Source organism: Lates calcarifer, linkage group LG7_1 (assembly GCF_001640805.2).
Source record: "Lates calcarifer isolate ASB-BC8 linkage group LG7_1, TLL_Latcal_v3, whole genome shotgun sequence".
NCBI lineage: Eukaryota > Metazoa > Chordata > Actinopteri > Centropomidae > Lates > Lates calcarifer.
The window spans coordinates 9,118,005-9,131,853 of NC_066839.1; the positions used below are offsets into that span (position 1 = coordinate 9,118,005).

The 13,849-nt window shown below is 46.8% G+C and overlaps 1 protein-coding gene across 2 annotated transcripts; it reads left to right on the forward strand.

Moving 5' to 3' along the window:
- The first annotated feature begins 2,044 nt into the window (after nucleotides 1-2,044).
- Nucleotides 2,045-7,853, forward strand: mycn (MYCN proto-oncogene, bHLH transcription factor). Of its 2 annotated transcripts, none has more exons than XM_018676000.2 (3): nucleotides 2,045-2,221; nucleotides 2,639-3,287; nucleotides 5,688-7,853. In XM_018676000.2, exons 2-3 carry the CDS (start codon nucleotides 2,660-2,662, stop codon nucleotides 6,476-6,478), a joined length of 1,419 nt encoding a protein of 472 aa, XP_018531516.1. In that variant the 5' UTR covers nucleotides 2,045-2,221; nucleotides 2,639-2,659; the 3' UTR covers nucleotides 6,479-7,853. The 2 variants fall into 2 exon arrangements, with proteins under 2 accessions (XP_018531516.1, XP_018531515.1); XM_018675999.2 differs by having other exon boundaries at nucleotides 2,048-2,198.
- Nucleotides 7,854-13,849: the final 5,996 nt, after the last annotated feature.

Genomic DNA, 13,849 nt, shown 5'->3' on the forward strand with positions numbered 1-13,849 from the left:
GCTGCTGCTGCTGCTGTTGTTGTTGTTGTTGCTGCTGCTGGAGGGTCAGAGCTGAAAAGTAGTATGAAAAAAAAAAGTAAACGAGTGGACGGACAAGAGCCTATGGGGAGTTTTTGACTCCCAAACCATCTCCCCAGTTCCTGGGAGCTGCTAGAAAGTCCCAGGAAACTCCCTGCTATTCCTACTCTGTGGACTAAACAGCTGCAGATTCTCACTTTTCGCTAGTTGTTTGAACTCAACCCCTCTCAGGAGAAAAAAAAGTTCCAATATTTCTACGCTCAGGGACTAAAAGGGATGTTTCTGGTAATGAATTGTATTGTTTTTAAATTCATAAAACTCAGATCTCTCGTGATGTCACATCTTTATTTATTAATTTACACATTTTATAATCAAATTAAAGGAATTTCTTCAATTAAAAGTGTTGAAATGAGCCAGCAAAGAAATGAAATTGCTCTGTATAGATTTTCTGGTAAATGCACCTTAAGATAATAAACACTGTTGTTTATCATCTGCCACTGTGTGACTGAAAATAACTGGACGCTGTCATTCTGCCTGCTCACAGCTGGCGTTCAACCGGAATCCATTTTGTCAACGTTTTTCCCTGAATAAGTCAATATCAGGGACCGTGTGTGTGTGTGTGTGTGTGTGTGCGCGCGCGCGCCTGTGCTGCGCGCATAATTACAGATGCGCCATTCCTCCTAAGCTGTCATTACAAAAAGGGAATGGGAATGACTCCCGGCTACAACCACCGCTTGCGGTTACGTAACACGCTCTTCTCGGATCCTGTCTCGTTCCGGAGACAGCTGAAAACGGCTCCGTCCTACGCTGCTTATTGTCTGAGGAAACGCTGCTCCTTAAACCTTAAGAGGAGTTTCTTTTCTCTCTCTCTCTCTCTCTCTCTCTCTCTATGTGGCGGTTATTCCCCCTCCTTCCTTTCATTTTGGAGGTGAGAAAAAAAAATCGACTCTGTAGTTTTTATGTCTTTGTCTGTCTGGGTCAGTTCGCTCGGCTTTGGTGCGCGCGTCTGCTGCAGTTCTCTCTGTGTCCGTGTGAGGGCGCAGTGAGCCTTTCATCCTGCTGCTGCTGCCGGCCCTCAGACAAAAGAGAAAATGATATTCAGAGCTCTACAGGAGAGCAAGAGAAGGACAGTGAGGTTTAATGTGCAGGAACATATCTCCACACATCATTTTAGATTGATGACACTCACGTGTATATGCATAACGAGCTGGGCGGATGTATTATTATTTTCTTACACACATATACACATGGTTATTGTTGTTAATATTATTTTATTATAAGAGAATTATATTTTGACTAATTAAGCCTGGACATAAAGTTCAACAAAATACACGAATTTAACCTTTAAAATACTTCCAGGAAGAAACATAAATAGTTTTTATTAATGTCTATTAAATAAATGTACTGTATGTCTGTTTTTTTTTTTTGTTTTTTTTTTTGGTGGTGGGGGGGGGGTATCTGTGTTGATGGTATAGATACACTGCCCTTCACCTGGACGGTTCAAGCCTCCGGGGGTCAGCAGCAGCAGCATCCAGTCTGCTGCAGTGCCCTTGAGCAACCCTAGCAAGACATCAAATCACCTAGAACAAGCCCCTGGGTTACTTGGACTGTTTCATAGCTGATCCAGGGTTTGACATCCCAGTGGAGAGATGTAGGGAGGGGGTTAGTTTGCCTGAGGCTATCAATAATACATATTCCTTCTCTCTTCCTCTGTCACTTTCTCTGTTTTCTCTCGTTCCCTCCTTTGTTTCTTTCCCATCTCCTCTCTTTTTCACTTGCCCCCTTTTTTCTTCTCCTTCTTCGCCTTCCTCCCTCGCTTTCCACTCTCGCTCGCGGTGTGTTTAGGCTATTTCTCTCGATTCACCTTGAAAAAGAAAGCTCCCAAGCCCAGCCAAGTCTTGTCTCCCGCGCGCCGCATCAAAAAACCCAATGGCCCGACTGTACCACCCCCTCCTCCTCCTCCTCCTCCTCCCCCCCTCAACAAGCCCTGGGAGGGGGGAGGAGTCTGTTTTCCTCCCGCAGAACTGAGTGTATAACACTCTGCAGCCAGCCACAATGTGTGTCAGAGGACTGTCTGTGCTCCCAAAGTAGATGACTGCTACAAAACCTGGTGTCTGTATTAGTGACTGCGAGATACGAGAAGAATTGGTTCGCACGTTATCATCCCGAGTCAGGACGAGGTGAGCATCTTCTAATTTCAGAGGTTAGATGTGGAAATTTTTCTCTGCACATTTTTCTACACAAAACACACTCTCTGTTAAGAGTTGATTGTTGTTATTCTATTTATTTCTGTAAACGCGTTTTTTTTTTGGTGTCCTGATTACATTTTCTGACATGTTTAGTGAGCGCTGAGTCCAGTGCGTCTTTTTTGTGTGTTTTGCAGAGTTTGTGCGTCACGGTCACATTTACGCACATTCTCCCTGAGAGATTTGTGCGGTTTTTTAAACCCCACAGAGGAGTGAGTGTGGAATTTAGTGGAGCAGACTGTGTGTCTGTGTGTGGGCTTTGACTCCAGCTCTTTCTTACAGCGCAGTTTTCAGGTGTGACAGTGGAGAGAGGGAATGGGGAGAGACGCACTCTCACACTGGAGGCTAAAAAAGTATCTTTTGTTCCTTCACAGGTTTTTCGATTGTGGGATAGAATGCCGGCGATCATGAGTAAAAACTCCGATTTGGAGTTTGACTCCTTACAACCGTGTTTCTACCCGGATGAGGACGACTTCTACTTCTGTGGTCCCGACTCTGCGCCACCGGGGGAGGACATCTGGAAGAAATTCGAGTTGTTGCCCACTCCGCCCCTCTCCCCGAGCCGAGCCGCGCTACCGGGGGAGCCGGCGACCGCCTCCCCGGAAGCGGACCCTCTGGGTTTCGGCTTGGGGGACCCTCTGGACTGGGCTTCCGAGCTGCTGCTCCTGCCAGAGGATGATATCTGGGGAGCGTCCGACGACGTGGACCTGTTCGGCTCCGCTTTGGATACTACTAACCCCAACAGCATCATTATCCAGGACTGTATGTGGAGCGGCTTCTCCGCCAGGGAAAAGCTGGAGCGGGTGGTCACGGAGAAACTCGGCAAGGCTATTTCCACGGTCGCGGCCGGGGGCAGGAACGTGTGCGTCAAGGCGCCGGAGGTGGTGAGCCGCAGCTCGGTGTCAGAGTGCGTGGACCCCACGGTAGTCTTCCCCTTCCCGGTCAACAAGAAGAACGGCAGCAGAGACTCAACCGGGACCGTAAACACATCCACAACCCACGGAAGCGCTTCCAGTGACTCCGGTAAGAATATGAAGATGCGCTAAAAGCCTTTGTTTCCGTTCTGTTAGGAAATTCTGATGACAGGAAAACTCTAACACTAAAATATCACATTATTATTATTGTTGTTGTTATTCATACAAAACAAGCAGCCTACCTAATTGGACTGACTGGAGCTTGTTCATATGACTGGCCCAGAATCGGATTACCTCGTTACATTCCACGCGCACACATACACACACACACACACACACACACACACCACGCCACACACACATACACAAAGTGGAGTAGTGACACAGTGAACGAGGTTTATGTAATCAGCAGGCTCCTCATCCGGCAGATGGCAGTAAAATGGGGAATTGTGTGCCTTACTGAACTCAGTTGGCATCTGAGCCAAACAAAAAGACAACACACACACACACACACACACACACACACACTTATACCACTGACTGCACCAGGACCAGGTTGTAGGAGGAGGGGTGTGTGTGTGTGTATGTGTGTGTGTGAAAAGGTGTTCAATAATGTGATGAGAGGATAAGGTGTCCGGTTCACGGTGCCGCTTTCATTACGCATGGATTAATGGACAATTTGCGCACAGTGGGTGAGAAACTGGCGCTTATTGTAGACAGTCTGTGTTTAGCTCGTGACTAAATGTCACATTATAGTGGCACGAGGTAGGATAACTTACTACGACAAAGTCATTTAAGCTAGATATCAAGATTGACTCGCTCCGGTTTTGTTTGAGAAATAATGTAGGAAGTGGCTGTGTGTTTGGATTCGAGATTCGGAAATGAGCGCTGTGTGTATTTAATCGCCCAAAGACTTCATCTCCCATCTATTACTGCCCATGAGTTCCCTAAACAAACACTCACGAGTCCTTATCAGCGTGTTTTCGCTGCGGAACAGTAGTACAAAAGGCCTCCAGCTTGGCACAGAGGGCAGAGTCAGCCGGCCCTTGCCAAACACCTCCTCCACCGCGAAGAAAAAGGAGGACGGGCCCGGCTGCCTCTTTCTCTCCCTCTCTCTCTTTTTTAGAAGGGGGGTGACAGCTTTGAACAAGCGCTCGCATCTCGACAGCTGTCTCCCTGGCGCCGCTCCAGCTCCGAGGCTTAAAAAAAGGGGGGAGAGGAAAAAAAAAAGAGGGCGGTGATATGATCGCCTGCCGCCCAGCCATCCTGCGCCGCGGTACCGCCCCAATGCGCTTCCGCCGCTCGCAGCGTTAAGACGCGTCCTCCTGTGTGTCCCACGCGTTTCTTTACTTTCTCATCAAAGAGACGCAGACTTTAAAGGTTACAGTGGAGATTAATCCCTATAGATAGGGCAGTCTTCCCATTAAAGGCATAGGAACAAGGGACCCCCAGCACTCCAAAATAAATCAGCTGTGCAGATATAAAGCAGTGGCAGGGAGATAGTTGGATTGTGCTCTTGGAGAGAAGACTTTACTTCTAGCTTTAGGCTAATATTTTATCTCCCCAGACAGAGAGATTTTGCGCTCTTTCTTCTATTTATCCCCCTCCCAACTCCAATAAAGGAGCTGTTCCATTCAGAGAGTGAAACACCAAAAGAGCCAAATCCCAGCCTCACATGTGGGCAAAGGCAGCCACGCCCCCTCATCCACCCAGCTGTGCCAGGCTTTGTTTTGATGGCAGCACCAGCAGCCTGTGTGTGTGAGAGAGAGAGAGAGAGAGAGAGACTGCATCCTGGTGCAGCGGTGTCTGAAGTGGGTTACTGTAAGCTGTAAAATGCCACACTCTTCAGATGCTCCTGAGCTGATAATGAGAGCCATTATCACAAAAGGCATTTTAACTGGGCCCCACGCTCTCTCGCCTCCTGATTGGCCGCGCTCCCTCTCATCTTCAGAGCCAAGAAGCCAGTGCCCTGATAAGTCTCAGCTGCTGGGCTCGATTTCAGGCGCAGGTATTAAGATGAAGATCTCAGCTTGTAAAGAAAAGGAAAAAAAAAAGAACTTCATCAGAGGTCAAAGTTAAGGTAAAGTTCCTAACGCCTCTGCTGCTATCGAACACAGTCAGCGTTGACTGGAGCTGCATTGATAGACGGGAGGCATCAGACTAAAACTGTCTGGTCTCACCGGAGAAGATTAGGGGGAAGTTTTGAGGGAGGGGGAGAGAATGAAAGGCAGAAATCCAGCCTGTCTGCTCAGCACTGAAACCGAACGTGTCAACGCCTGCAGAGTAGATTAGTTGAGGAGTGACTGACACTAAGCATTAAGAGGCTTCTGCTTATGCAAACAGCGTTGAGCAACGCTCTTGCTCCCACACACTCTCTTCCTTGATCTCACTCGCATATATACACCCTCGTGTACGTACCTGTCACCTGCCGGTACACATTGATGACATAGTGGGGATGCTTGGTGTGTCAGAGAGATTAAGTCACTCACACTCTGTTTTCTTTTCCCAGAAGAGGAAGATGAAGATGATGATGAGGAAGGAGAGGAGGAAGAAGAAGACGAGGACGAGGAGGAAGAGGAGGAAGAGGAGGAGATTGATGTGGTGACGGTGGAGAAGAGGCGCTCCACGATCAGCAAGGCGTCACCCATGGCGACGGGCACCGTCACCATCTCTGTGCATCCCAAGAGTCAAGATACAAGAGGAAATGTCTCAGGGTCCGGCGTGGTGAGCCGGTTTGTCAGCCGGGCTCCTCAAGAGCTGATCCTGAAGAGGAGCTCGGTCCACCAGCAGCAGCACAACTACGCGGCCCCCTCGCCGTACGCCTCAGACGACGACCCCGCGCCGCCCCCAAAGAAGCAAAGGACCACGTCAGACGCACCGAGACCTCCCACCAGAACCATCTCCTCGTCCTCCTCCACGTCCTGCAGCTCGGTCACCAGCACGTCGGGGGCGCGCAGCAGCAGCGGCAGCGGCAGCAGCAGCAGCAGTAAGCGCAGCGCCGGCGGAGACAGCAGCCCGCGTGGCAGTTCCGACTCAGAGGACAGCGAGCGCCGGCGCAACCACAACATCCTTGAGCGCCAGCGCCGCAACGACCTGCGCTCCAGCTTCCTGACGCTGCGCGACCACGTGCCGGAGCTGGCGCACAACGAGAAGGCGGCGAAGGTGCTGATCCTCAAGAAGGCCACTGAGTACGTGAGCTCGCTGGAGACGGAGGAGATGAGGCTCCAGCAGGAGAAGGACAGGCTCCAGGCCCGCAGGCAGCAGCTGATGCGCAGGCTGGAGCAGGCGAGGACTCGCTAACAGACAACCGCTACAACACAGAAACACTCACATATAAACCCTGGATGACCCCCCCACCCTCCTGTCTCAGCTCAGTCTGTCTGAAATTAGATATACACACACACACACACACACAGAGAAACACACACAAATAGGCCTGTACACTTCAGCACAGCCACACAGGCCTGCATATCTGTTGTACATGTGCACAGACAAAAACACAATATCTCAGAGGACGTTTATCTTCAGATGCCGACACACACCTGGAGGAGGAGGAGGAGGAGGAGGAGGAGGAGGAGGTGGGGGTTGTTGCTGGAGGGATGCTCGGACTTTCACTGCCGCCACTTTTTTTGCACATTTGTTGACGTTAAGAATGTTAAGGGTTTACTTTTTCAATCCAGTCACATTGAGGAAAGATGAAAAAGAGAAAAGATTGAGGAAGGAGTGAGGACACACTTTTTTTTGGTCTTCCCTTCCTCTGTTTCTTTCTTTTTTAAAAAAAAATATCATTTCTATTTGTATCTTGTTTCTTTTTGTACTCACTGTGACACCAGCCTGGAATCAGGGGATTCCCACAGGGACAGGTGTTAGGAGGGCACTTTTGCTTGGAGAGTTCACGTACAAGAAGCAGTGCACATTTAACTTTTGCCTTCACCACTGCAAAAATAACAAAAAAAAACTGAAGAGACTATGATGACTGAGGCGTTATGGGTCACATAGACGATGCCACTACAGGTTCTCTTTCTCTCACTCCTCTCACACTGGTGCTCAAACCAAGTCAGTGGATGTATAACTGTGCACCTTGCTAGCCGACACTTTTGTATATAACAATAGTGTACAGACAAAATACACTCAGATCTGCCTTGTTTTGTAATACAATTTGTCCTTGGTTTTTTTTTATACATGTCAGGAAGCTGCCAATAACTAGACTGGAAGTTTATATACATTTTAAAGTACTGTAAGGCCTCGATTTTTGAGAGTCATGAACTTTGTAATATAACAATATATTGTTTTTTTCTTCTTTTTCTTTGTATTGTATCATATTACTAATTCTACACACCTTTATGCTTTTAGTGTGAACCTGATACATACTAAATTTGATACTTATATTTTCGTATGAAAATGAGTTCTCGGTAGATATCACTTTATCTCGTCGTTTTTTTTCTTCTATCTCAAATAATTCTTTTGTACAGCAAATGTGTTCTATCCTTATGTACCTGGCCTTTTTTCTTTCCCTCTCTTTTGTTTATATTTGTAACTATCGGGTGCATAGAACTGGGTAAACGGATATAAGATGTTTGTTTTTTTCATTTTTAAAATGTACATTTAGTGCTGCAACTCATAGCACTTTGAAATACCTCATTTTGAAAAATAAATAGACATCATAAAATCCTCATCTTTGCCCCTGTGGCTCTTTTGTGGTCGCTAAGAACTGTGGACATCACCTCTAACCCGTTCACATCTGCCCCTCTCTCTGGTTATTTTTCAGTTCTTCTTCCATTTCCATATTTGTTTTTGCTGCTCTCAAAGACTCATCCTGACAAAGAAATAAAGAGAGTGTCTTCTGAATCCTCTCTGTCTCAGCACCCTGCGGCTACCTCCCCCTCTGTAGCCTCTCACACCCACCCACACCCACCCCACACACACACACACACACACACACACACACACCTACACACACACACTTCAAGTGCACCGGAGCACACACACACACACACACACACTCCTCTCTCTATTTCCCTCTCTCACCAACACAGCTCTTCCTACTACATTGTTCAGGCTGTTGCCATGGAAACTGGAGCAGCTGCTGAGTGGCAGACACCGAGAGTGAGTCTTTTATTTGTCTGTTAGTAGTCTGTGTATTTCTGCCTGCATGTGTGTGTGTGTGCGTGTATGAATGCAAATGTCTGTATGTGTGTCTACCTTTTGTCCCGGTCTGTGTGTGGCCCGGGCGCCTGATATCTCCGGCGTTGTGCGCTGCCTGCCGCGATGCCAGGACAAGGCTGGATACTGTTTACCAACATCAGCCACATGGCTCTGGCCTCCTCCTCCCTCTCCTCCCCTCAACCTCACCTCCTCCTCCCCTCTCTCCTCCCTCTCTCCCCTCCTTCCTCTCTATGACTCCAGTGCCGGGCCTTAGCCCAAATATGTGCCACTCAGGAGTCTGGCCAGCCAGTTCTCTGGAGATGGCTGAAAGAGAAATCTGTTGCCACGGTCTGAGTAGCCATTCAGAGCGACAGTGTGTTCACAGAGGGAAAGAGAAAGAGACTTGCAGAGAAGGGAATTAACAGGACATAAAAATACACATTGTTTATGACTTTGATTAATCCTTTTTACCCAAGAAAGCTGCACTGCACCATACGACAGGCTTTCATCCTCAGCAAAAACCCATATATTTCCCAGCAGACGCTTTACACTACTACAAGATGAATCAAATGCTCTAATTTTCATTATTTCAGTGCCATGCTCTTCATATTGGACTACTTTAGACCCCATTCAACTATAGGAGTAGGATCCAAATGATCCAGAGGTATGTGCACTATGTAAGAGACAGGGCTATATGAAGACTGATGACTTTGTTTTGGAGTTGAGACAGCCCAAGACTGAGCCTCTCGGTGGGGGAGTGGAACTGGTAGATTACATAACAGGGGTCTGGTGTCTTTGTGCACACTTACTGCGCATGTATGTGTGTGTGTGTGTGTATGGGACAGGAGTCTGTCGTTGTCTTTGTGTGTGTGTGTGTGTGAGTGTGTGTGCGAGTGTGTGCACGTCCTCTCATGGGACTTCCCCTTACCATCTGCCTAATGGCTTATCCTGCTTGGTTATAGGATGAAAACAAGTTCAGGGACAATAACATCCCCCAGAAAAATTGGTGACAAAAAAAAAAAGAAGAAAGAAAGGAAAACAACATATGACAGCCAACAGAGGCAGTTTTCTTCAGATAATAAGATTAACTGTGACATTTCATAAGAAATCCAACACACTAGAGCACATGTACAATATCGTCCAAACACACACACATGGTAACAGTGTCCAGTGCCACATCTCCTGCCCACGCTCCCTGTGTTAAACAAACAGAAAATCATACACTTCTCAGCTGTGCACACATGCACACTTCCTCTTCTTCAACCTCCCCGACACACACACACACACACTCACATGGTCTCACCCTTCAACTACAGTGAAGGTATCTACTTTCTGAAATGAGGCTAATTGTTTTAGAGAGGAGCTGACGTTCAGGGAGTAGCCATCTCCTACGTAAAACAGACATATGGCCATGGCTTTTCCCTGATTAATACCCATTATCCCTCTGCCCACTGACTGCCTGGCTGGAGCTGCCCAGACACAGACACACAGACACACACACACACACAACACAACTCTAATGGGCTTACACCCCACTGACGGATGTCCATTAAAGCTACACAGGAGATAATGTGGCATGTTTGTGTTTTTCCCGCATGTTTGTGCGTCTGTCATCTGTTTTGAGATCTTTATTGCCACCGTCATTAATTGACAACACTTGCCACAACATTTCCATTGTCCTGTTGGACACCAGATCTGTATTCAACATGTTAACCTTCCCATATGGAGGAAACAATGGCTGCTGTGTGTGTGTGTGTGTGTGTGTGCCTGCAATGTGCCCAACCTCTGCACAAAGGCACGCCCGTCACCCATGTGCCACACTGGGCTCTGTTTGCCAAGAGCCCTGCTATCTGTGAGGGGAGTGTGTGTGTGTGTGTGTGTGTGTGTGTGTGTGCGTGTGTGAGTGAGTGTGAAGGGGCTGTACCATCTGTTGTGGGGTCCAGTGTGGCCGCAGGTGCTCAGAAATGGTGTGTGTTGGGGTTGGGGTAGGTAGAGAAGCAGAGCCCGATACAAGGAGGGTATCAAGGGGTATTGGGGCAGAAAACATGGATATGTGTGTGTGTGTGTGTGTGTGTGTGTGTGTGTGGTGGTGGTGGTGGGGGCAGTTCCTAATATGTAGCACTGACAAAGAGCTGTGGAGCTACAGTAATTGCAGAGCACATAGTGGACAGGGAGGCAGGAGAGGGAGGGAGGGAGGAGGAGAGGGAGGGAAAGGGAGAGAAAAGGAGGCCTTAGTGTTTGATCAAAGTTTACCAAAGTCTGAGGAGATTTGCATACAGATGGTACTGTAGCACGGCCCCCGGAATACCTTTCCCTCTCTTTATTTTTCTTTCTTCGTCTCTCTTTCCCTCTCTCTCTCCCCCTCTCTGTCTCTCTCTCTCTCTCACACACACACACACACAAATGTAATAGGGTTTCATTGAAGAATCCATGAATAGCCTTTCAAGAGCGCGTTCTGAGGAAGAACCGGCCTTGGCTGCACAACACAGCACCTACCAGAAGAATGAAAAAGTAGTAACTCAAAAGAGGAAAAGAGAGAGAGAGAGAGATAAAAAGTGAGAGAAAGGCAATGATTGCGATAGGAGATAGAACTGGTAGAAGGAAGGGGAAAAGCCTCTAGGAAGCACTAATTATTAAAACAAATTCACCCAGTACAGTTTACCTTTCAGAAGTCATTAAATCCACATGCATCCACTGGCATTATATATTTGTACTGACAACCATTCACTTCCTTCATTCATCCTTTCCTCTGGCACATCCTCAGTCCATATTGATTCTGAATGCCATTGTTATGCGGGCATTGATCACGTAAGTGCTGCGCTCTTATGTAAGTTACATGTCTCTTTGAAGCCATTGTTTTGAGGCAAGTTTCTGGCAATTGGCCTGCTGTGCCAAGTGTCCTCGCAATGTGTCTGTCAGCGCCTGAGCTCCTACACAACATGACATCCAACAGTTAAAGCCACAAGCGTGTCCTCAGCCAGCCTGAACTTGCTGTCAGCTGCCGCACTGTTTACAGTTTAACAGCGTATTAGGCCATTAGTTTCCAGGCTTTCATGTTTGGATATCAACAGTCAGCCACCTTAATTACCATGTTGCACACCTTAGCTGTCAGGAAGTAATTTATATGGCACTTTTCAAACCATTACTTACAAAGTGTTTAAGAGAAACTAGAAGAGACAGATCAGATGAAAAAACATGGATACTAATTGCAAAAACTCCACAAAATATACAGTTAATACCTAAAGCACAGCCCAAGCACACAAGTGAAATTTAAAGGGTGAGTTCACTTAAACTCCTAAATAATCTTTTTCCCACTTCCCATTTACTCATAGTGGCACCAAGTTATAGATTATAGATAGTTATAGATTGGTTTCATGTGTTGACATTTTGCAGTTTCAGCACCTGAAGTCTCTGAAGCCATCCATACGCAATAATCATTTATGAATCATTGCTTGTGGTTCTCACAATATTGAAAACATAACACTTAAAAATTACAATAAGTGCATGCAACATGCCAAGATGAAAACAGGTGAGCTAAGAGCAAGATGAGGGATAACATTCAAAGGTTCCCCCTGGCTGGACTCATATCTTCATGGACAGTATCTTGTGCCATTAGTGCTAGATGCCATAAATGTGAACCATGACAGCTGCTGTTGTGTTCTTTAAGGATAATTTACAAGACTAAATTCCCATTCCATCACTCCTATGTATGAGTGAAACAGAACTCTCAGAATGATACCAAACCAAGCAAATAAAGCCATCTACAGGTCCTAGATACCACTAATTCCAAGTCTATATTCTCGGTCAACTTGCTCATTCTACCTTTCCATACTGGGTCTGAAGTACTTCCTTCACAGAGTGACAACATTGTAAGAAATGGTGGGGAAAATCCACAGTCCTACAAACCAAACCTGTCCTTTGAGGTATGGTGATCAGTGGCAGCCATGGTGCACCATCTCTGGACCAGGTAAGAGCTCTGAGCCTCACACACAGACAATTGTTTGGGCTGGATTCAGTCCCAGGTTGTCACTTTTACTTTGACAGGGATGGAAAAAAATTGCTTGTAACTCAGACTGAACCTGTGACCTTCCAGCCGCATGTTACTTATCAAAAGCCTGTGACTAACTGTTGTGTTACTTCACAATTTATAGGGGTACCACCATCAGCATTTCATTACTGCTATGCAACAGCCTCGATGCATTATGGGTGGGCTACAAGATAAAGCATATACTGTGGTCAGTATGAACAATGTGGCCTACTGTAAATATTGGGATTCAGACTTTCAGCAGAGCTTGTTAATGTAGTGGACATTTGTCGCAGAAACACAACTCAAAATACCTTCCACGTTTAAGTGATTACTGGACTTTTAAAGCAGGAGTGTGTGTGTATGTGTGTGTGTAGAGTGCACTCACTCTACCTCCCTCCGTGTATGCGTGTTTATGCATATGTACACGTGCATGTGTGTACTTATCCCCATTGTGTGTGTGTGTGTGTGTGTGTGTGTGTGTGTGTGTTTATTTGGAGTAATCACCAGGGCGCTTCTGTGTTTGTACATTTGTACCAAGATTGATTCATGACTGCTCCTCCAGAGGAAACAGATAACAAATAGTGTTCTGGTCCAATAAACACCGTCTGCCTGTAAACCAAATTAGTCTAAACTAAACCATCCTCTGCGTGCACCTTCAGCACTCCGCTGAATGGATGGCCAGCCGAGAAACTGTCCCACGCTGGGGTAAAAACTCAATGAGAGATTTATTGATTGAGGGAGCACTGCGGAGTAGCCGTGTCACCTCGGGCCTGTGCAGACCTTTCAGACTCCCTGGCAGGTTTTACACTTACCAATCAATGTGTTTGTGTCTGAATGGAGCCGCATTCGACTACTACATTTTTCAAATCTCTACAACAAGAAGGTCCCTTCAATTTTATCAACCAATATGTCACCAAAAGTTCGCCTTGAAAAGGGGGGGAATGCGTATTTGTGTGTGTATCTGAAGGCCCCTGACGATTTCCATGCTCCCTTGTGATGTAACGGTTGATTAAAATGGTCATCTGGGGGTCCCCTGGGGTGGGGGCTGAATCAGTGCTGTGTTTGATCGCCAGTGAGCTTGGACGGGTCTGACCTTTGACCTTTATGCTTGCAAGGAAGGGTGACAGTGATTGGTGGGAAAGAGTGGGTTAAAGGGAGATCCAGGGTAAACCCATAAAACCCAAAAAGTCATAAAGAAAACATATTTTTTGTAGTTTTCGTCAGTTGTTCCATTTGAGATGGTATGGATAAGAGCATGTAGCTTATCTACCTTTTCATTCACTTCTATTTCAGGAGCACATATTTTCAAAACAAAACAAAAATAGATTGGTTTTACAAGTGAAAAATATCTTGGTGGACTCCAGCAGTCCAATCAGTCCATTCATTCATCCTCTGACCCTCTCAGGCAGTGCTGAAGCCTCACAATGACTGTGTACACTGCAAATCCCTCTCTGCATGCCCCTGGGGGGGTTTGCACAAGGCCTGGATCGGGGGCGAGA

Bases quoted from the DNA above. Each gene is read 5' to 3' on its own strand.
- mycn (XM_018676000.2), top strand. From the start codon at position 2,660: ATGCCGGCGATCATGAGTAAAAACTCCGATTTGGAGTTTGACTCCTTA. The intron at 3,288-5,687 runs GTAAGAATATGA...TTCTTTTCCCAG, and splicing joins AAGCGCTTCCAGTGACTCCG to AAGAGGAAGATGAAGATGAT.